General features: G+C 40.5%; 1 protein-coding gene and 1 long non-coding RNA gene across 2 annotated transcripts in view; one reads left to right on the top strand and one right to left on the bottom strand.

Annotated features, from left to right (window-relative positions):
• LOC117666390 (uncharacterized) overlaps nt 1-11531 on the bottom strand; it is a 28359-nt gene extending 16828 nt beyond the window's left edge. Inside the window, exon 1 of the long non-coding RNA XR_004591760.3 lies at nt 11213-11531. This is a non-coding gene — a long non-coding RNA (uncharacterized LOC117666390). The remainder of the gene's footprint in view (nt 1-11212) is intronic.
• CCN2 (cellular communication network factor 2) lies at nt 10419-15639 on the top strand. The gene is made up of 5 exons (XM_034418824.2): nt 10419-11163; nt 11274-11493; nt 12298-12555; nt 12707-12918; nt 14224-15639. The coding sequence occupies exons 1-5, from the start codon at nt 11113-11115 to the stop codon at nt 14518-14520; spliced, it is 1038 nt and encodes a 345-aa protein (XP_034274715.2). The 5' UTR covers nt 10419-11112; the 3' UTR covers nt 14521-15639.
• The last annotated feature ends 5333 nt before the right edge of the window (nt 15640-20972 follow it).

The following is a 20972-nucleotide window of genomic DNA, read 5'->3' as shown; positions in this document are numbered from 1 at the left end:
AAGCAGAAGAGAAAGCTGTGCTTGGTTTAGACATTTTAAGTAAATACTTGTCTGATTAAACAGGCTTCTACAGAAATGCGAGATAATGTTTATTAAACATTTGGGGAAAACAATCTGGCACGCATTTAGAGAAGGCAACTCAGGTCCATTATTACACCTGAGGCACACTAGACGTATCTGCAGTGCAGCTTATGAGCCCCTCAGGATGACAAACGGCTCAGGCCAGCGATGTCCATATACGGCTACACACTTCCTATGAGCTGACAGCCTTGTAAGAGCATTGCGTACAGTCTTTGGATCAGGTTCACATTCTTCGGGCGTGTTCCTCTAGGAGCCAGCGTTTGATTTCCGCTTTGAGGGCTGGCTCAGACCTCCAGTGGCTCTCATAAGAAAATAGCCATGACTGAAGGTTGAAAGTGTGCAAAATTCTTTCTTTAAGTACACAAACACTCCAAGTCTAGCCACTTTCCTGCAGCCCTGCCAGGGTTGGGTGTTGTTGTTTTTTTTTTTTCCCTTTCCCGTATGTCTGCTACTTGATCAAGCGACTTCTTTAGAGAAGGTATGAGTTCAAAAAAGGAGAAGGATAAACATAAAAGAAAGAATGCCACAGATCCACACCTGTGGGTTTTTTTTTAAAAAAAAAGGCTTGCCACTAGTTGAAACTAATGTCGGCACACACATTCCACATATAGCTGTATAAATAAAACTGTGTTGCTGTTGTAGTGAATTCCTAATTGGATCAGAAAAAAATATACTGTCTGAAAAAGAGCTGCTGTGCAAACACCTGCACGAAAGTCAAGGAGTCCATATGAACAATCAGCTATTCACGACAGCCCGTCGTTCTTAAAATGATCGAATACCTTTTGTTCATAAGTCCTGGCAAAGAAAAGTTAGTGACAATAATTACCACACATTTAATTTTAGCATGACCACATCAGCACAACATGGATTTGATGAGTCATTCCTCAAGGGTGTACAGAGCAACAAAATTTCAATCCACAGGATTAAAATACTAGACACGTTGTGCAATTCATGAAACAGAAAGAGAATTAAGTCCAAAATTGTTCTCAAAACCAAACTGAAGTTGGCTTTCTTTCTGAAGAGTAAGTAGATATCCTTAGATAAAGGACACATAGTCAGATCACTTGAACGAAATAAGCCAGCTAGCAACTTGACTCATTGATCTGCAATACTGTGGACCATGAGTGATGCAGCAAAATTTGGGTATGTGATATTACCATCTAGTATTCTGTGTGACTCCAGAAAGACAGCTGGGGATATGAACTGTTCCAGGGAACACAGATTTGTCAAAAGAAGGAAAGTTTGCTGTATATAAAAAAAATCTTTCTCTTCACTTCTTATATGGAAATGGAAGTTGGCTTAGTCAGGAAAAACATAAAAGTATATTGATTGTAGTGGGAATGGGGCACTTAAGCAGTGTGTGTGGTAAAACAAGAACAAAATGAATGTAAACTGAAGACAAAAGAAAGTGATCAATATGAATGAGATACTTTGGTCAATCAGAGAGAAAGAATGAGAATCAAACTGAAAAACAAATATATACAGAGCAGAGAAAAATAGAGTTGGAAGGGAACTTGGAGGACTTCTAGCCTAACCCCCTGTTCAAGCAGGAGACCCTATCCAGTCTCTTCTTAAATTCCTCCAGTAATGGAGCACACCCACAACTTGATTAATTGTTCTCACTGTCAGGAAATTTCTCCTTAATTCTAGGTTGGATCCCTCTTTGAAAAGCTTCCATCTATTACTTTTTGATCTGCCCTCAGGTGTTTTGGAGAATAGGCTGATCCCATCTTCTCTGTGACAGCCTTTCAAATATTGAAATACTACTATTATAACATTCCTAGTCCTTCTCTGTGTGGGACTAGATATATGAAGAAAGAGTGAATGAGTGGAGACAAATGGAAGATTGAGAGAATTAAAAAGATTGTAATTGGATTTTGTTAATGAAATCCTTAGTAAGGAAGAGATGAGAAGTTTAACGAACAGAGAGCACTGGTGCTGGAGAAGACTCCTGCGAGCCCCTTGGACTGCAAGGCGATCAAACCGGTCAGTCCTAGAGGAGATCAACCCTGACTGCTCTTTAGAAGGCCAGATCCTGAAGATGAAACTCAAATACTTTGGTCACCTAATGAGAAGGAAGGACTCACTGGAGAAGAGCCTAATGCTGGGTAAGATTGAGGGCAAAAGAAGGAGGAGACGACAGAGAATGAGGTGGCTGGATGGAGTAACCGAAGCAGTAGGCATGAGCTTAAATGGACTCCAGAGGAGTAAAGTAAAGGACAGGAAGGCCTGGAGGAACTTTGTCCAAGGGGTCGCGATGGGTCAGACACGACTTCGCAACAACAACACTGGTTGTTGTTTCACTGGTATGGTTCCAGTGAAATCAAGAATAAGATACATAAATAAGATATGTAAATCTTTCTATGTTGTAGTCCTTGGACTGATTATAGGACTTTAAGTTTAAAAGTACTTGAGAAGTGATAATTTGGAGTTCATTTTTGTGGGGAAAGGAGGCTTTTGAAAGTTCTGTGTATCCTGTGTGCTAAATATAAATGATAAATTCACTGGATTTTTAAAAAGTGTCATATTTGTTAGCAGAATAATAATAAGAGCCCTGGTAGTGCAGCAGACTAAAGCAGACTAAAGCACTGTTATTAACATCAGCTGCCTGCAATTACTGCAAGTTCAAATCTCACCAGGCTCAAGGTTGACTCAGCCTTCCATCCTTTCTAAGGTAGGCAAAATGAGGACCCAGATTGTGGGGGCAATAAGCTGACTTTGTATAAAATATACAAAAGTATGAAGGCTATTGCTTAACGCATTGTAAGCCGCCCTGAGTCTTCGGAGAAGGGCGGCATATAAATCAAAATTTAAAAATAATAATAATAATAATAATAATAATAATAATAATAATGGTTAGGACTCGAGCTGCTGAGCTATTAACCAGCCTCAAAGGCTGTGAATCTCACTAAAGATTAACCAATAAATAATAATAATAATAAGTCTAGTGGTTAGCATTCATATGCTAGGCTTCTCAGTTAATTTTAAGTATGGTTGTTGTGGGTTTTGTGGTTTAGTGTTGTGCAAACCCAGTCCATTCAATTAGTTTATAAAACTGGATAAACCCAACATGTTGTAACTTAGATGTTTGCCTTTCTCTTTCTCTCTTTCTTCTTTTGCCAATTTCTATTCCTTTTTCTTTGTGTAAAAAGGGCAATAATAACATAATTCACCAAAAATTTCTTCCCTTCCTCTTCTCTTTCAAAAATGTTGGATTGTTTGTTGCATTCAAATGATCAGAGCAGCCTCCGGATGTTGAATACTCAGGACATATGCTCAAATTTGACTTATTTTGTGATAACTAAGGATAAGGAGCTGCATTTCTCATGCTCATGATTAATTTGATTTTAAATGGAAGATTTCCCAGGAATTATGTAGGGAAACTTGAACTGGGGGTGGTAGCTGTTCTCTAGCAAAATAGGCCAATTCACATGTAATACTATCCTGTGTCCAGATAAAAGTCCCACAGAGTTCATTAAAGCATTATATAGCAAAGGGCAACCTCACAGCCTCTAGAACAGGGCTGTCAAACTTGCAGCCCAGGGGCTGGATGCATCACACGTTGGCCACACCCAGGCCCGGTTTAGTGAAGGGGGGAAAAGTCACAATATGTCACCTGACGCCACCGTGACAATGCAAATTTGACACCCCTGCTCTAGAATTTTTGATCCCAACAATCCTTTGCCATTTTGCATAATAGCTAACCCTAACCCTAACCCTAACCCTAACCCTGATGGGAAATGGATCAATATATTGGGAGGGTAGGAGGTTATCTATCACCAGTGTACAGTATTTAACCCAACATTTCAGTTATCTAACTCAGGAGTGTCCAAACTTGGCAACTTTAAGATTTGTCGACTTCAACTCCCAGAATTCCTCAGCCAGCATGAATACAAAAATATAGTAGTTATTTGGTCAGCGGTTAATGATTTCATCCATCTGCTTCAAGGCAAGCGGTCAAACAATTAAAATTACTTCATCATTTGTCAATGCTCATTTTGTCTTCCCTTCCAGGTTTAGCTCATAGTCACAGGCATTTTAAACTGCATTGCTTTCAGTGTCCTCAATTCAGCTGTTTCTGATTCGATGACGTGTATAATACAAACTATCCTTCCCTCTGCAACTATTTTCTACCATATTTGGGGATTTTAAAGCATCGTTCTATTTACCTGGTTGCGTTTTCATTTTCGTAAGCATGTTGTACATAGTTTGGTGTGTCCATTATTGACTCAGAAGTGGGTAAATGAAGCCTTTTCTTGCAGGCATCCAAGTAAATAGAGGTTTTGGAAAGACTCATGAATTTAGAAATGTGTATTAACAACCATAGCAGCTTTTTACTGGATTTTTACAAAAGGGGACTTTTTCCATTAAGGAAAGCTCATAGAAAAAAAATCATTGTGGTGTCGGAAAGAAGCTATGCCCATATTATATTTCAATAATAATAATAAAAAAAAGAGGTGGCTAGGTGGCAAGTTTAATTCATTGCAAACTTCTCCTAGGAAGGCCATTTTCAATGGAAATAATGGCAAACAGCACTGATATTACAGACCAGTATCTTTGAAAAGCCCTGAATAGTAACCCTATATTCTGTACCTCAAAATTCTCTATTGAGCCACATAATAAATATGGTTAGTCCTCAACTTACAACTACAATTGAGCCCAAAATTTTTGTTGGTAAACGAGACATTTGTTAAGTGAGTTTTGCCTCATTCTACAATCTTAAGTGAATCACTAGTGTTATTCAATTAGTAACAGAGTTGTTAAGTGAATCTGGCTTCCCCCCATTGACTTTGCTTGTCAGAGTGCAAAAAGTGTTCACATGACCACAGGGCATTGCAACCGTCATAAATATATGACAGTTACCAAGCATCCAAATTTTAATCACGTGACCTTGGGCATGCTGCAATGGTTGTTCGTGTGAAAAAAAAGTTATAAGTTATAACTTTGAATGGTCACTAAATGAAGTGTTATAAATCAAGGGCTACCTGTATGCATTTGCAAGCTACCTTTCTCAATAAAAATGCCTTGCCTTTAAAGTAGAAGCTCAACCTGTCCAGCACTCTCTCATCAACTGCTTAAGAAAATCATGCTTACTAATTGGATCCAGACCCAATTTCAAGCAAAGGAGCCAAGAGCTAATTGGAACAAGCACCCTACCCTTTAATTCTTTGGAAGAGCCTTCTGATGAAATCCACATTTCTAAGATCAGAAGGCAAAGCCAAATACTCCTGGGTATTGGATCAAATTGCAGGGCCAACCCAAATCTGAGGGGAAAAAAGGGGGTGGCAAGCCTTTGGCAGCAGATTTGAATGTCATTAAAGGGCAACTCATTATTAGTTATTGCATTTGTTATTACTATGTTTTTACTGCCAGGTGTGGGGAAATGCAGATGTGGGATTTTCTGCCTCATTTGCCAAAATAACTTGGCTGGCTTTTGGTGGAACTATATTTCCCAAATTGTAGACGGTATTGGCTTTGTAGGCCAATTTGATCATCAGCCAATTTCTTTTTTTAAATGAACCTGTGTTGTTATAATTCTGCCTTCTCTTCTACCAAAATCCAGGGTTTTGCAAGCAAACTGCTCTTCCCCTGGGCAACTCAGCTGTCCCGATTTGGAGAAGAGAAGGCAAAAACCAGGCTAGAGTTGTAAGGAACATTGTTTTCGAACTCAAGAGCACGTAGAAGAGCCCTGCCCTATTTAAACATAAGACAATCTCTCTGACTGGCCCCAGGCAAGTGGTGTCTCAGATGTTTAGGCCACACCAGGACAAAGGACGTACCCAGAGGTCTGGCTTGCAACCACTCTGATGCAAAAGCATTGCCTTAAAGCAGGTGCACTTAATATCCACTTCCCCGAGCCCTTCCCCAATTAGCTACTTAATTGTTGTTTTTTACTAAGGGAGAAAGGAAAATATTACCACATATATGGGAAAGTAGGCAAATGAACTGCATTTCATTAGTTAGGTTGAAATGAAATATAACCCAAATCAAATGTGGAACTGTCTAGAGTCTGGACCTAGTTGCAGCTCATCCCAATTTTTCAAGGAGGTTCCAAATTTTCCACATAAAAACTAACTGCAGACTTTTGCCAGAAAAAAGATTGACATTGTCCTTAAAGGCTCTGGGGACGTATTTTCATCTCAAAGTGATAAAGATCAGGTCTTTACCTATAAAGCCCTATGTGGCTTGGCATTGAAATACTGTTATATATGTCCAGTGTACATCAGAGGTGAGATTCAAATTTTTTTACTATCGGTTCTGTGGGTGTGGCTTGGTGGGTGTGGCAGGGGAAGGATACTATGAAATGTCCATTCCCTCCCCACTCCACGGGAAGGTCACTCCAAAATCCCCATTCCCTCCCGATCAGCTGGGACTCGGGACACAGAGAATAGATGGGGGTGGGGCCAGTCAGAGGTGGTATTTACCAGTTCTCCGAACTACTCAAAATTTCCACTACCGGTTCTCCAGAACTGGTCAGAACCTGCTGAATACCACTTCTGGTGTATATATATATATTGTTCTTCCAAATGGACGAGAGGGAGGAGTCACTGAGGAATACTTTTAGGTGCAGTCCCCCATATTAAGGAATGTCTCTGGTTCCCTCATGGCTGGCCTTTCAGAAGTTGATAAAACAAAACTATTTCGGAGTGGGGTGAATGGCAACCACCATGCCCATGTATTGTGGCATATTTTTGTTTTATCTTAACTTTAGTTTTTCTTAATAATGTGTTATGCATTTTTATTAAACTACTATAAGTTTATTTCTAGATCCAAGGGCACACAAAGAGAATAAACAAATGAATAAACAAATCGTGAAGAGTATTTATCTCTATTTTTTTCAATGTATAAGCCACCTTAATAGCTCAAGTGACTCTAGGCAGTGCGTAAGGTTAAAACAACAGGACAAGGAAAAATGCAGTAATAAACAACAGAAACAATTCACTATAATAACTTGTCAGAAAGGAGTAATGGGTTCATTACCCAGACTGTTATTCCAATTCTTTTACCACTGCATTTTACATCTGTGTTTATACCTACAAAGGTAGTTTGCTAGTTGATTACCCAACATCAAAACATCCAGTGGTGGATTTCAAATTTTTTTACTACCGGTTCTGTGGGTGTGGCTTGGTGGGCGTGGCATGGCGGGCATGGCAGGGGAAGGATACTGTAAAATCTCCATTCCCTCCCCAATCCAGGGGAACATTACTGCAAAATCCCCATTTCCTCCTGATCAGCTGGGACTTGGGAGGCAGAGAATAGATGGGGGCGGGGCTAGTCAGAATTTTTACTACCGGTTCTCCGAACTACTCAAAATTTCTGCTACCGGTTCTCCAGAATTGGTTATAACCTGCTGAAGCCCACCTCTGAAAACATCCCTGGGTGTCTTCCAAAAGTTAAAAACAACCTTATATAGGTTAAGCCGAGAGATAGAGTACAGTAGCCGTCATCTTACAACCATTTGTTAGCAACTGTTCTGAAAAAAAAAATGACTTGCAACCAGTCCTTGCACTTACAACCGTTGCTGTATTCCCAAAGTCATGTGATCAAAATTTGGGCACTTGGCAACTGGCATGTATTTATGATGATTGTAGCATCCCAGGGCCACGTGATTGTCATTTCTGACCTTCCCAGCCAGCTTCTAACAAGCAAAGTCAGTTTGGGAAGCTGGATTTGCTTCACGACTACATGATTCACTTATGGCAGGAGAGGAATTCTCTCCATGATCTCGAGTTTACAGCGATTCATTTAGCAACTATGATAACAAAGGTCGTAAAACTGGACACAACTCACTTAACAACAAGATTGTTCGGCAACCGAAATCCTGGTCCCAATTGTAGCCATAAATTGAGACTAACTGTGTTGGTTACATTCTTAAAGGCAGAAATTCACTTCTAAATTGTCCACTTGCTGTGACTCTTAGATTACGGGACTATGGATACCGCTTTCTGGACTCAGCTGAAACCCCACTTGTCAGCTGCTTAAGGGAAACAGTTTGGTCATTTTTTTCCTCAGGCTAAACCACCTTCCTGGACTGTTGCAAGAATGGTGGGTTGTGGATCATGCCTGACAAAACTCCTCTGAGGAAGGGAGATTAGTATGTAAAAATAGACGCAGACAGGCAGAGAGACATAATGCCTCATTTCAATAAATAGCATCTTTAAAAAAAAAAAAGCTGTGGAACTATTGAGGGAAGGCAACATGTTTAAGGAGCAAAAAATTGGTAGGGTGTGTTGCTTACGAAGGATGAGTTCATACACAGTGGGAAAAGCAGAGCACATCTTCCGTGCTTCTGTCTCGCTTTAATGTGCCAAGTATTTTACAGCATGTTCCCTCCACCTACTTCTCTCTTTCTCTCTATTAACAGAAAGTAGTTATTAAGGGAAATATTCCAGTATGATTCAGTGGCCTAATCCTGCAAACCAAGCATTGTACAATACACAACTCTGGATGATCATATAATAAGAAATGCCCCAAATAAATTTCTTTCCATAGAAAAGTACCTAGGTGTGTGGGGTGGGCTGGGGAGAGGGAAACAGTTAAGTATCAGAAGTCTGCGAAGAAATTAGCAGAAAGCTTTCCACCATTGTTATTTCTGGAATCTTATGCCTTGAGTCTTTTGGTCTTAATAAGAAAAAGAAACTAAAGAGTTCCCAGTTTTGCTCCTAGCAACCATTTGGGCTACCAACTACCCACCCCCTCTTCTCCCCTTCCCCCTCTTGAATTCTCTGTTCTCACTCATGGCAGGAGAGGAATCAAGTAGCACTAGATGTTGAGGGCGATGATCACAAAGAACAAAGTTGTATTACCATCCATTAAAGCAAATGGAGCAGTGTCATTTACTTCACTCGGAAGGAAGAATACAAGCAGTGATTCTAAACCCTGGAATATTGTTAAGGGCCTGTGGGATATGATTACAGATGTCTGCAGTCCAATTGGTGTAACTATTCTTTAAAGTGTTTGATGAATGTTAGTAATTGGATAAGATATAGAGAACATAAATTGATCATGCATTGTAGAGGCCTGACCAACTTTAGTCTGTTGTTCTCTGTCTTGTGTGTGTGTGTGTGTGTGTGTGTGAGAGAGAGAGAGAGAGAGAGAGAGAGAGAGGGAGGGAGGGAGGGAGGGAGGGAGGGAGGGAGAGAGAGAGAGAGAGAGAGAGACAGAGGATAATAAATATTACACAGAAATATTTAAAAAACTCCCTTCGCATGGGTGGTATGTGTCTTCCTCAATCTCGAGGCCTGAGAGTTTGACAGTTCTGTGCAGGATCTTAGCTGTTCCCAGCACTGCATTCTTCTGGACAGAGAATTCCAATGTGATTCCTGGGATCTGTTGCAGCCACTATTTCATTTAATTAATTAAATTTATATGCCGCCCCTCTCCAAAGACTCAGGGTGGCTCACAATACATTTTAAAAAATAATTATAAAAAAAAACATTGAAAAATTAAAAACATTAAAAACTCATTCACGCCATTCATGGCCGGATCTCGCCAGATCACAAGAGCGAGATCAACGGCCCCAGGCCAGCCAGAAAAGCCAGGTCTTCCAAATAAATATATTCCAAATAGAGAGGCACCTCTTTTCATATTCAGAGCCGTGATGGTGCAGTGGTTAGAATGCAGTATTGCAGGCTAACTCTGCATTTCCACTGTCAGGAGTTCGATCCTGACTGGCTCAAGGTTGACTCAGCTTTCCATTCTTCCGAGGGTAGTAAAATGAGATTGTTGGGGGCAATATGCTGACTCTGTAAACCACTTAGAGAGGGTTGTAAAGCACTGTAAAGCAGTATATAAGTCTAAGAGCTATTGTTACTGCTGTATAAAAATTGTTGATGCATATGAATCTCATCTCTCCACTGGGAAGCTCTTCCTCCAGATACAGTTTGTATTGAGAGCTATTACAGAAGCAATTGCCTTCAAGTCCAACAGGACAATATACAGGATTATTAGGTCCAAGATTGGATTATTTTTTTAAAAGAGTGTTTTTAGTATATTAACAGCCATTTAATGAGCAGGAAATCTTGTAGTTGGTCTTTTGTGAGTAATTTTGTGGAGTATAATGGAAAAAGTTGAATGTGATGTCTTGTAATATATTCATTTATTTTACATTTTTCCATTAACCTGGAAAAGAACTCCAATTTCATAACAGATTTCACAGGCATTTTGGGGGGGAGAATCCTCTGAGGTTAACAGGGAAATGCCCTCCTTTTTAAAATGTCTCTTCAGAATGGATCATTTTTCACATGAAATCTCTGGTCTTCAACAGAGATCATAACGCTTTTCCAGAAATCATTTAACTCCTTTCCCTTTCCCCTCCCCCCAAGTGTGTTGATTTTAGTGGATTTTAATGCCTTTTGAAAGTTAGACTGATAGATGCCAGTGGTGGATTTCAGGCTGCATTTCTGAGGAATGCTGGTTCAGCCTTTTGAAGGGGGTAAAAAGAGAGAATAAGGATTCCAAAGGAGACATATTTTTAACTTCTATAAATCAGGATTGCGGTGATAGGAAGAATCTAAACTGGAAGCTGGAGGAAAAACTCTCTCTCCCCCTCCTCCCCCCCTCCACACACACACACACACACACACACCCAGTGAAAATACAGCGCCTTTTTTGTGCGCTGGAGTGCGCCAGCTTTTTCAGACAGGAGGAATGCGGAGTGTCAAGGGGTCAGGATCAATCCGGTGTGACTTGACGAGGCAGGAAGGTGGAGAGGAATGCGAGGAATGTCGCTGTTTGTGTGGGACTCCATTCAGCCGATTGGCGAGTCCCGGACGCCTCAAGAGTATAAAAGCAGCGCCGCTGCCTGCTGGAGACTCAGACCCACCATCGCTCTCCTTTTAAAAAGCAGAGAGAAAAGGGAGAGAAAGCGGCACTTTCCCCACCCGAATCGAGCCGATCGAAGGAAGATCTGCCCTCGCCGGCTAGCGACATTTAAAACCAAAAAAGGGATCTCACTTGGACAAGGCTCCCAAAGCAGCCAGCAACTTTTACCCATCTCCCTGTGCCGAAAAGTTGCGAGAAAAAAGGAGGATGGAAGCCCGCACCTTCGCCTGGGTTTTCCTCGCCGCTCTACTTAGCTGGGTAAGTGTTATTTTCTGAGACCGTCTGTCTCTCCTATTTCTTTACTCACCGGGCCCACCTCCTGGAGCGTTATTTGACCTCCCCGTCTCTGCCTCCCTCTGTCTCCCCAGGAAGCGGCCGGCCAAGAGTGCAGCGCGAAGTGCCAGTGCTCCTCCTTGCCCCCCGAGTGCCCTCCCGGGGTAAGCCTGGTCCTGGACGGCTGTGGGTGCTGCCGGGTTTGCGCCAAGCAGCTGGGCGACCTTTGCACCGAGCGGGATCCCTGCGATCCTCACAAAGGGCTCTTCTGCGACTTCGGCTCCCCGGACAACCGCAAGATCGGAGTATGCACCGGTGAGTAGTTGCTTTTTGTTCTGCGCTCTCTTTGGGACGGGAGCGATTGGAGCAGAGTGGGAAATGCTGAAAGGGAGGACTTCTCCCCCTCAAACCCCCGGTCTCATCAGTTTTAAGATGAGTGGACTTCAACTCCCAGAATTCCCACATAGGGAAGCCTGCCGGATTTAAAAGTTTGCTGAAATCGGCAAACACTGTTCTAGGGCTATGCAAAGCCACGTAATTCTGAGAGCTTTCTCTTCCTTTTATGGTTTAAGCATATTTCGTTTTTTAAAAAGTGAATCTGATTGGACAGTTTTCTCCCAAAGGCTTCTAGGAATGTTTAGGACTACAATTCCCAGAATTCTAACTGTATCAGAATCTGATATACAGTAATTTGTATACATCTGGTGACATCCATGAGAACAGGGGTCTCCAACCTTGGCAACTTTAAGACTTGTGGACTTCGACTCCCAGAATTCCTCAGCCAGCAAGAGGAATTCTGGGAGTTGAAGTCCACAAGTCTTATATTAAGTCTTATAACTTAATTAGAAAAGTATTTAAAAAAAAGTTTGATTAGAACATCTTGCTATAGTTTAGGAGGTTTCATATAGCACGGAAAGTTTTACCCAAGGTTTACACTTCTACGCCTGCCTGTTATTAAAGGCAGAGGAGCTGAACATAAACAAAATCGGAAGTCAGTCCTCTTTAGCCCTTCTCTTGTATAGTTCTAGATTCCTGATATCTCCATTGCTTCTAACCTGAGTATTTATGAATGAAACCTAAACTGAGTATTTATGAATGAAACCCGTTTTGTATCTTCAGCAAAAGATGGTGCTCCATGTATATTTGGAGGTATGGTGTATCGGAGTGGTGAGTCCTTCCAGAGTAGCTGCAAATACCAGTGCACCTGCCTGGATGGAGCTGTAGGCTGCGTGCCTCTCTGCAGCATGGATGTCCGTCTGCCCAGTCCTGACTGCCCATACCCACGCAGAGTGAAGCTCCCAGGAAAATGCTGTGAGGAATGGGTGTGTGATGAACCCAAGGACAAAGACCGCACTGCAGTTGGACCTGCTCTTGCCGGTGAGCTGACTTTCCTTCATATTTCTTTGGGTTGTTGCTGTACTAGCTTCAACTACATAGACCACTTTTGTCATTCTGTTGTCATAACCACATTTGCTCACTTTGATTCTTAATGTCCAATTTAAGCTAATGGTTCCCCTATGCTTTTCAGCTTACAGACTAGAAGATACCTATGGACCTGACCCATCCCTGATGCGTGCAAATTGTTTGGTCCAGACCACTGAATGGAGTGCCTGCTCAAAAACCTGTGGAATGGGAATCTCGACCAGAGTCACCAATGACAATGCCCACTGCAGGCTGGAGAAGCAAAGCCGACTTTGCATGGTGAGACCATGCAAAGCAGATCTTGAGGAGAGCATCAAGGTAAATAATTGTCCATTTCTGCTGCGTGCTTCTATAAAAATTACCTTATCCTACTTTGGAAAATCTCTAATACAAACTAATTTTCAATAAGTTGTAAAAATTGTTCAACAAGTAGGTCTGCAAAAAAAAAAAGTTGCTTTTCTTCAGGGCGCTGAATTCCTCTTCTTCCTGCTCACCTGTTCCCTATATCATTGCCCATATTGGCTTGATCTGGAGAACTTCCTCTTGTAGGATTATAATGCTATGTGTACTTTTCCAAATTATGAAGTTCTCTAAGCCTTGTTAATGCTGTAATTCCTTTTTTTTGTATTGGCAATTATGTGAAGTGTAAATGTAAATAATCAACAAAATTACATATAGTGCAGCTTTGGATATCAACTGTCCCATTTATAAAATGCAAGATTATCTTATTCCCAAGAAAAGTAAAATGGGATTGCAGTCTTAACCCTATTTCTGTGGTTGTCTTTAAAAACTGCAACATGAAACTGGGTTTCTATGAATAGTAATAAAACTTTCAAGGGATCCAGGCATGAACAATTTTCTAAAAGTCCTCCGAGGAAAATTAGACATATATTTTTTAAAATTTTTGCTAAATATAGAAAGAGCAACAGTTTCAATGTCTATATAAACAGTGTGTTGTCTGGTTACAGTTAGTCTGAGCAATAATCATAATACTGTGTTTCCCCAAAAATAAGGCCCTGACTTATATTTTTTTGAACCCTGAAATAAGTGCGTGGCCTTATTGCCATGAGCTCAAAAGCCCGATTGGACTTATTATCAGGGGATGTCTTATTTTGGGGGAAACAGGATAATAAGAAAATTAGACTTATAAAGGATACGAACAAGGCAAATTTAAGTATCTTTGTGGGACAAATATGAGTTTGTCTGACCATGAGACATATATAAGACTGGCAAAAATATATCTATAGATTGGATGCTACGTTTAGCCAAACATAGAACCCATTGGTACCTATATTAAAGGTAAAGACAATTGTTTCCCCTGTCCAATCGTATCTAACTCTAGTGGACTTCAATTATGGCTGGATCAGGGGCAGACTAATGCCTTTCAAGAATTTCAGGCTGTGTTATCCGTTTTTTTTTTTTGGTCATTAGCCCATGCTTATTGAAATTGATGAAGTCCAAAACATCTGGAGGTCCCCTGGTTAAGCTCTAGTCCAGAATTTACCCTAAAAAGTTAAGAAATTAAGAAAAATGTAAATGTTGGAAATATCGCATATGCTGGTGATCTGAATGGAAGCATTGTTTATCCGATGTATCAATATAAGAATTTTTTTTTTTCAACAGAAAGGTAAAAAATGCATCCGCACACCGAAGATCTCTAAGCCTATCCAATTTGAGCTGTCTGGCTGTACCAGTGTAAAGACCTACCGAGCCAAATTTTGTGGTGTCTGCACTGATGGGCGTTGTTGCACCCCCCACAGAACAGCCACTCTCCCTGTGGAATTCAAATGCCCTGATGGTGAAGTCATCAAGAAGAGCATGATGTTTATCAAGACTTGTGCCTGCCACTATAACTGTCCAGGAGACAATGATATCTTTGAATCAGTCTACTACCGGAAGATGTATGGAGACATGGCATAAAGCCCCAAGAGAGATTTTTTTTTGAACTGGACTCTCGACTTGAACTGATAATGACATCTCATTTTGTTAAACGTGATTCTATAGCACAAGTGATTTAAATGTCTGATTTTTATTTTATTTTTTAAATGACAAAATTGTTCCACCTGGCCTTAAGGTCAAATTATCTACTGACCCCAAACGTTGGTTTGAAGGAAGAATAATATGAATATAATGTTGATGATGATAATGATGATGAAGAATAGTGAGAGGTGACACTTAATTTGTGTCTTAGAGTATATTTGGGGAGAGGGATGAATAGAGATTAATTAAGGGACATAGGCAGTCTTGAGAAACATTTTCAAAAATGTGGTGGCATGTGTCCTCGTTAATTGTGCAATCAAAAAAAAAAAAAGACCCCTTAGCAAAGTTATTGGCACTGGTTTTTGTGACAGTAACAGCTGGACTGGACATTTTTATCCAGCAGGTGCTAAGTAATTATGTTATTTGAAAATGGCAATAATTCTGCCTTTGAAACGCTGATTCAGAGGATTTGTTCAAAAAGAATCAGAATTTGACTGGACAGCTTGTGGCAATCGTTTGCTTGTCACGGGCAACATTTTTCTTTTAAAAAAAGATAGTGTAATAGTGTAAATACTGTATATGTTTATGTGTATGTATGTTTATGCGTGTTTCTATGTGTGTGTATATATATTATTGTACAGTTATCTAACTTAATTTAAAGTTGTGTTGCCTTTTTTGTTAATGCTTTGATACATCAGTGTTAGCCTCTCTCTTTTTTTATGGTTCAAAGCTTGTCTGATCCACTGCATTCATTCAGCTCATAAAATAGAGTCTGTAATGGTAGTTTTGTTGAACTAGTAGGGGAAAAAATTAAATGAACTGGTGCTTTGATGAAGAAGATACACCAGTATCCTATCCAATCATTTCACCAAACTAATGACAAAGGGAGGAAAGTACATTTCTCTCTTTCTGAATTAGTATTCCCTGAAACAAAATGAGTGCTCTCACACCTTTCCACCTGGGAACAGTTTGTTACTTATTGAGAAGTGTGACCAAAAGTTACATGTTTGCACCTTTTTAGAAGAAAAAAAAATAAAGTATTTTATTTTTTTATATAAACTGGATTGTACCGACTTTGATTTTGTTGAGTCTAACAGTTTTGGGATATGGTGTATGTTTACACATCACTTCAGGACTTAACTTTACTACTGGTTTGCAATGGGAGTGCGCATGCACGCTTCTGTGCATACACAGAAGCTTCTGCACATGCACAGATCATCCATGATGATGTCTGGGCGGGTGGGCGGAGCCTCCTACCACTTTTACTACCAGTTCGCAAGAACCGGACCAAACCAGGAGCAACCCACCACTGCATCACTTCTTCTCAGTACAGGTATTTCTGTATCGGGGTGGGTTCTACTTACCTTTACTACTGGTTCACAATGGGAGTGTGCACGTGTGCTTCTGCGCAGGCGCTTTTGTGCATGCGCAGATCATGATGACGTCCGGGAGGGTGGGCAGAGACTCCCGCCGCTTTTACTACCGGTTTGCAAGAACCAGACTAAACCAGGAGTAATCCTCTACTGTTCTGCATGCTGGAATAACTGAGTCATCTGAGCAGGAGATTGTTTTGATAGAATGACTCCACATACAAGCTCTCAATCAGAACATAGCATGGTCCAACACTAAAAATAAGCATCACCTCACCAACATGGCTGTGAAAAGGATAAGGAAACTGTAGCCTCACAGATGTTTTTTCCAATACAACACTCAGCATATTATGCAATTAATCAGTGCAGGAGTTGTAATTCACATCTTGCAGGTCTAATTGAACTGAAAGTTAAGCTGCTTTACTGTCCTATTCCCTAAACAAAATCATTCTGAAACTTGTCTGGGTGGCAAAATTCATGCACTCCATCTCCATAAAATATTTCTTAATTTCCATGGGTGAAATTGGCTTCTTGCCCAATGATGAATGTAAAGAGTTTGTGCTCTAAAATACAAATGCAGATGCATAGCAGAAGTATTTCAACTTCTTCTATTTTCAGAGAGTAGAAAACAATACCAGTAAACTAGATATCACCTTCATCTAGGATTCTTTCCAGATGTTACTTTAATTGAAGCCGATTTAAATGCCAATTTCACTTTACCCAAGTGTAACCATTTTGCATTTAGTAGAGCTTATTTCTAAATAACCATGAATAAACTGAACTGCTTTTCACATTTAGTTCGCTAGAACTAATATTGGCATAGTCAAGGTTGATTAAATTGCAATTCTTTGCAGGCAGATTTCATGCAGTATTTCCCTCTGGCTCTAAGTGAACATGTTAACAGAAAGAGATGGCCTTTTTTGCCTTACAATGGACTAAACTTTATAACTTTCAGTTTGCAGTGCCTTATATCCTAGCTCAGGGTGGGCAACTGTGGCCCTTTTACAACCTGTGGACTTCAACTCCCAGAATTCCTGAGACAGCCAAGCTGTCTCAGGAATTCTGGGAGTTGAAGTCCATGGGTTGTAAAAGGGCCACAGTTGCCTACCCCTGTCCTAGCTGATGGAATTCATGAGCATCTAGGAGTCTTAGAAGTATTAGAAGAACCAGCATTGGCTGGTGAAAAACTACCAAAGAAAGTCAGGTAGATCAAACTTTCAGTCAAGTGCACTAGAACCCCATAGTCTTTAAAGAAATTCTACCCTATGGTTTACTTTGCTGTAGCAATACGCATGTATTTTCTACAACATTCCACAAATAGATGCCACAAGGAGCCTGGTGGTGCAGTGGACTAAACTGCTGTTAAAGTAGCACTTAGCTGCCAGCTGCCTGCAATTACTGCGAGTTCAATTCTCACCAGGCTCAAGGATGACTCAGCCTTCCATCCTTCCAAGGTAGGTAAAACAAGGACCCAGTTTGTGGGGGCAATAAGCTGACTTTGTATAAAATAGAACACCGCTTGGGGGGAGCCAAAAGCCCTATAAGCAGGTATATACAAAAGTATGAAGGCTATTGCTTAACGCATTGTAAGCCGCCCTGAGTCTCCGGAGAAGGGCGGCATATAAAGCAAACTAATTAATAAATAAATAAATAAATAAATAAATAAATAAATAAATAAATAAATAAATAAATATCCTCAGTTCCTTCATTCTACTCATGTCAGGCTATGGAGCATCACTTTCTTGGAGAAAGGTGATATATTTAGCCAACCAGGATTTTCAGCTGAGTTGTGTTCAATTTTCTATTCTTTGATAATTAAGTTTTCCTTGAAAAGCAACGTTCAGGGACAATTCATAGATCACTGATTGTGGTGAAATCCCATTGCTGTATTGATGTGGTCCCAAGAAGCAGACCAATTATAAGGAGCTGCAGCTCATTAAAACTGCTGAAGGAATTCTTTAAGAGGCCAAAACTGTATCTTTCAGACAGTCACTAGTGGATGAAATTGAGAATAGGAAGATGTGGTCTGTAAATTGCTAAATTTTCAAACCTTCAGTGCATTATTTATCCAAAGTCTGATTTGTACGTCATTGTGGTTGAAGTAAATGACATGGGTCATATTTACATGGGAAATGCCTGCAATTTTTAAGGAAGGAAATGTCTCATTTAGTCCCAGTAAAAAATAAAGAGTACATTGTCATCACCTGTTGACTACAGAGTAGGCATTGACCCTATAATTTTTCCAGTCTGGAGTGGAAAATAGTTGGAAAAGGTTCATGGAAGATGGTGGGGAGAGAGAGAGCATATGCTATCAAAGAATGAATCCAATGCACACAAAACAAATGCCATAAATCTATGCTCCCAGCTTCTTTTCACAAAGTTCCAAGATTTTACTGCCCTCTGGAAAACGCTACAAGTGATTAGTATTTAAAAAAAATTAAAAGACTCAACATACATTGATCAAATTAATACTATTTTAAATATAAGCCTAGTGCGCCAAAGTAAAATAATATATTGAAGTTTTTTTTTTTTGCAGATGTAATTTTGCAAATGATATAAGGATTGCAATGATAGTGGAAACAGAAATCTTCCATGCCTGTAGGCCAGGGGTGGGCAACTGTGGCCCTTTTACAACCTGTGGACTTCAACTCCCAGAATTCCTGAGACAGCCAAGCTGGCTCAGGAATTCTGGGAGTTGAAGTCCACAGGTCATAAAGGGGCCATATTTGCCCACCCCTGCTATAGGCAACTCACATGAACTTGCAGCAATTGCATGATTGTCAGAGGGAAAAATCATGGAAATCGAGGCAAGTGTTATACTTTACATGGACATGGTTCCATTTGCTAAATCACTGAGAACATCGTGTGATTCTGCACTAATGATATGCAATTGATAAATTGATGCAAAGAAATAAATAGCTACCACACATCAGCAGCATCAGCAACAACATCCTAGCATTTTTCCTGCAGGTGCAGGGTTCACTTTTCAGATCAACAAGCGCCATCTTGTATGATCAAAAGTAACATCCGGATCTAACGGGGCATTCATGTCTGCATGTATTATATCTTGCCATCTTTGCTTCAACCTTCCACACAGGCGCTTGGAATCAGCTACCACACATACTCACAGATAAGCCCAACCCATTTTTCAATTTATCTACAAGAATATGAGGTATATAAATAACACTTCAGTGCAAACTGAAGGTAACTATTTCCTTGACTCCCTTTTATTTTCTCTTCAATGCTGTGTCAGTGAGGGAAGAAAGCACACCATTTTGTTACCATCGCTACAACACAGAATAGTTTAGAGGTGCTTTTCCATATGCTATGCGATGTTGGGAACAAGTAGTCGAAACATTCAGTGACTAATTTATTTAGTTGTTTGTATATCAAGTCATTTGTAACCTTGGTTTAGAGCCAATGATGGTGAACCAAAAGTGACATGCAGTATCATTTTTGGCCACGTGTCTAGAGGCTGCAAGAGAATGTGGTGTACTCTCATGAAACTTCCCAACCCTGTAGATGTTGTACCAGAAGACTTTGCTCTCACATGGCCTCTGAATATCACACAATAACTTCTTGCATGATTTTTTGGGAAGTTCCAGAGGCCACAAAAGAGCAGGACCTTATGTGACCTCCAGAGGGTTTGGAGGCTACATGACAGCACCCCACCTTCTGGAGTGGCTCTGCGACATCCAAAAGCTGCAGGAACTTCTCACATGATTTTCAGAAGCTTTAGAGGCCACATAAGAACGTGGTGTGTATGGAACTTTCTCTGGAAGTTGTACAAGAGTACCTTGCTGTCATGTGGCCTCTGGAGCCTCCAAAAAGTGTGAGAGAATGGGGGGGGTGCTTTCCTCACCCTTTTTTGGAGGCTGCAAGGCAAGAGCATTTTCCAGTTTCCAGGCCTCGTGTGACCTGGAAAGTTGCCTTAGACAGAGCATATTTCTCAGAGACGAATATTTACAATTATGTCAGTATGTATGTATGTCAGTATGTATGTATGTATGCATTTATTTTATTTATTTAATATATCACCCATCCAAGGTGCCTGGTTACTATGAATTGTTTCTGTTTGTTCTTGTATTTTCTCTCTCTCTCTCTCTCTCTCTCTCTCTCTCTCTCTCTCTCTCTCTCTCTCTCTCTCTCTCTGTGTGTGTGTGTGTGTGTGTGTGTGTGTGTGTGTGTGTATCTATGAGAAGAGACAGACAGACAGACAGACAGATAGACAGACAGACAGAGTCATGTTAGGCCTTTCTAAATTGTTTAACAGGTTCACCATCACTGGTTTAGGCTGTGTTATTAGCACAGGGCAAACTCCTGAAAAGTTGACAACTCCTCCTCTCATAGTTTTGGGATCCTTTCAGCAAAACCTTCTGAGAATGAGGACAAGCTGCCTGGAGCAATGAATGCTGCCATCATTTTCCTTTGACTCTTGCTTCTTCTGATCAAATCAGCCAAGGCAGGATTAATACATTGGTTAAGAAATGCAATTATTTTGCTTTTACGAGAGAGGTAGTTCCTGCTTGTTTCAAAGAGATGCCCGTTGCCATTCTTTTTACTTGATTCAAGACATTAGTTTTAAAACTCTAAGCGTTCCGTTCTGGAATGAATTAAAATGCACAAACAAGATCCTTCCTAGTACAGTGCCATTGTCAAAGGCCCATTTGTCAGGAAAATGTTTTCCTTCTATGGCTCCTAGATTTCCTTGTTCCTTTTGGGTTCATGCTTGGTTTCTTTTCTTTTGAAATTTAGAAAAATTACAATATATCTTTTAAAATTTGGTTTTTTTGAACTGTTTTCTATAATGTAATTGATCTATTAAGCCAGCTTTACTCTTGGTCTAGATCAGTGGTGTCAAACTCGTGGGGCCCTTTTTTTGGCTGGCAGAGTGCTGCTGGAGGCCGAAAATGGGCCACACAGGGACTTCAAGGGGCCTCCTTGCGACCCGTTTTTGGCCAGGAGAGTGCTGCAGAAGGCCATGGAGGCCGAAAAAAGCCCCCCCTGTGCTCTGTTTTGGCC

This window comes from Pantherophis guttatus, chromosome 1 (assembly GCF_059756535.1).
Source record: "Pantherophis guttatus breed Tessera chromosome 1, ASM5975653v1, whole genome shotgun sequence".
Lineage (NCBI taxonomy): Eukaryota > Metazoa > Chordata > Lepidosauria > Squamata > Colubridae > Pantherophis > Pantherophis guttatus.
The sequence above is the reverse complement of the archived record's forward strand: the minus strand, read 5'-3'. Positions and strand labels throughout refer to the sequence as shown.

Excerpts from the sequence above, each read along its gene's own strand:
- CCN2 (XM_034418824.2), top strand. The coding sequence starts at position 11,113 with ATGGAAGCCCGCACCTTCGCCTGGGTTTTCCTCGCCGCTCTACTTAGC. Across the intron at positions 11,164-11,273 it reads TCGCCGCTCTACTTAGCTGG|GAAGCGGCCGGCCAAGAGTG; the intron begins GTAAGTGTTATT and ends CTGTCTCCCCAG. Across the intron at positions 11,494-12,297 it reads CAAGATCGGAGTATGCACCG|CAAAAGATGGTGCTCCATGT; the intron begins GTGAGTAGTTGC and ends TTGTATCTTCAG.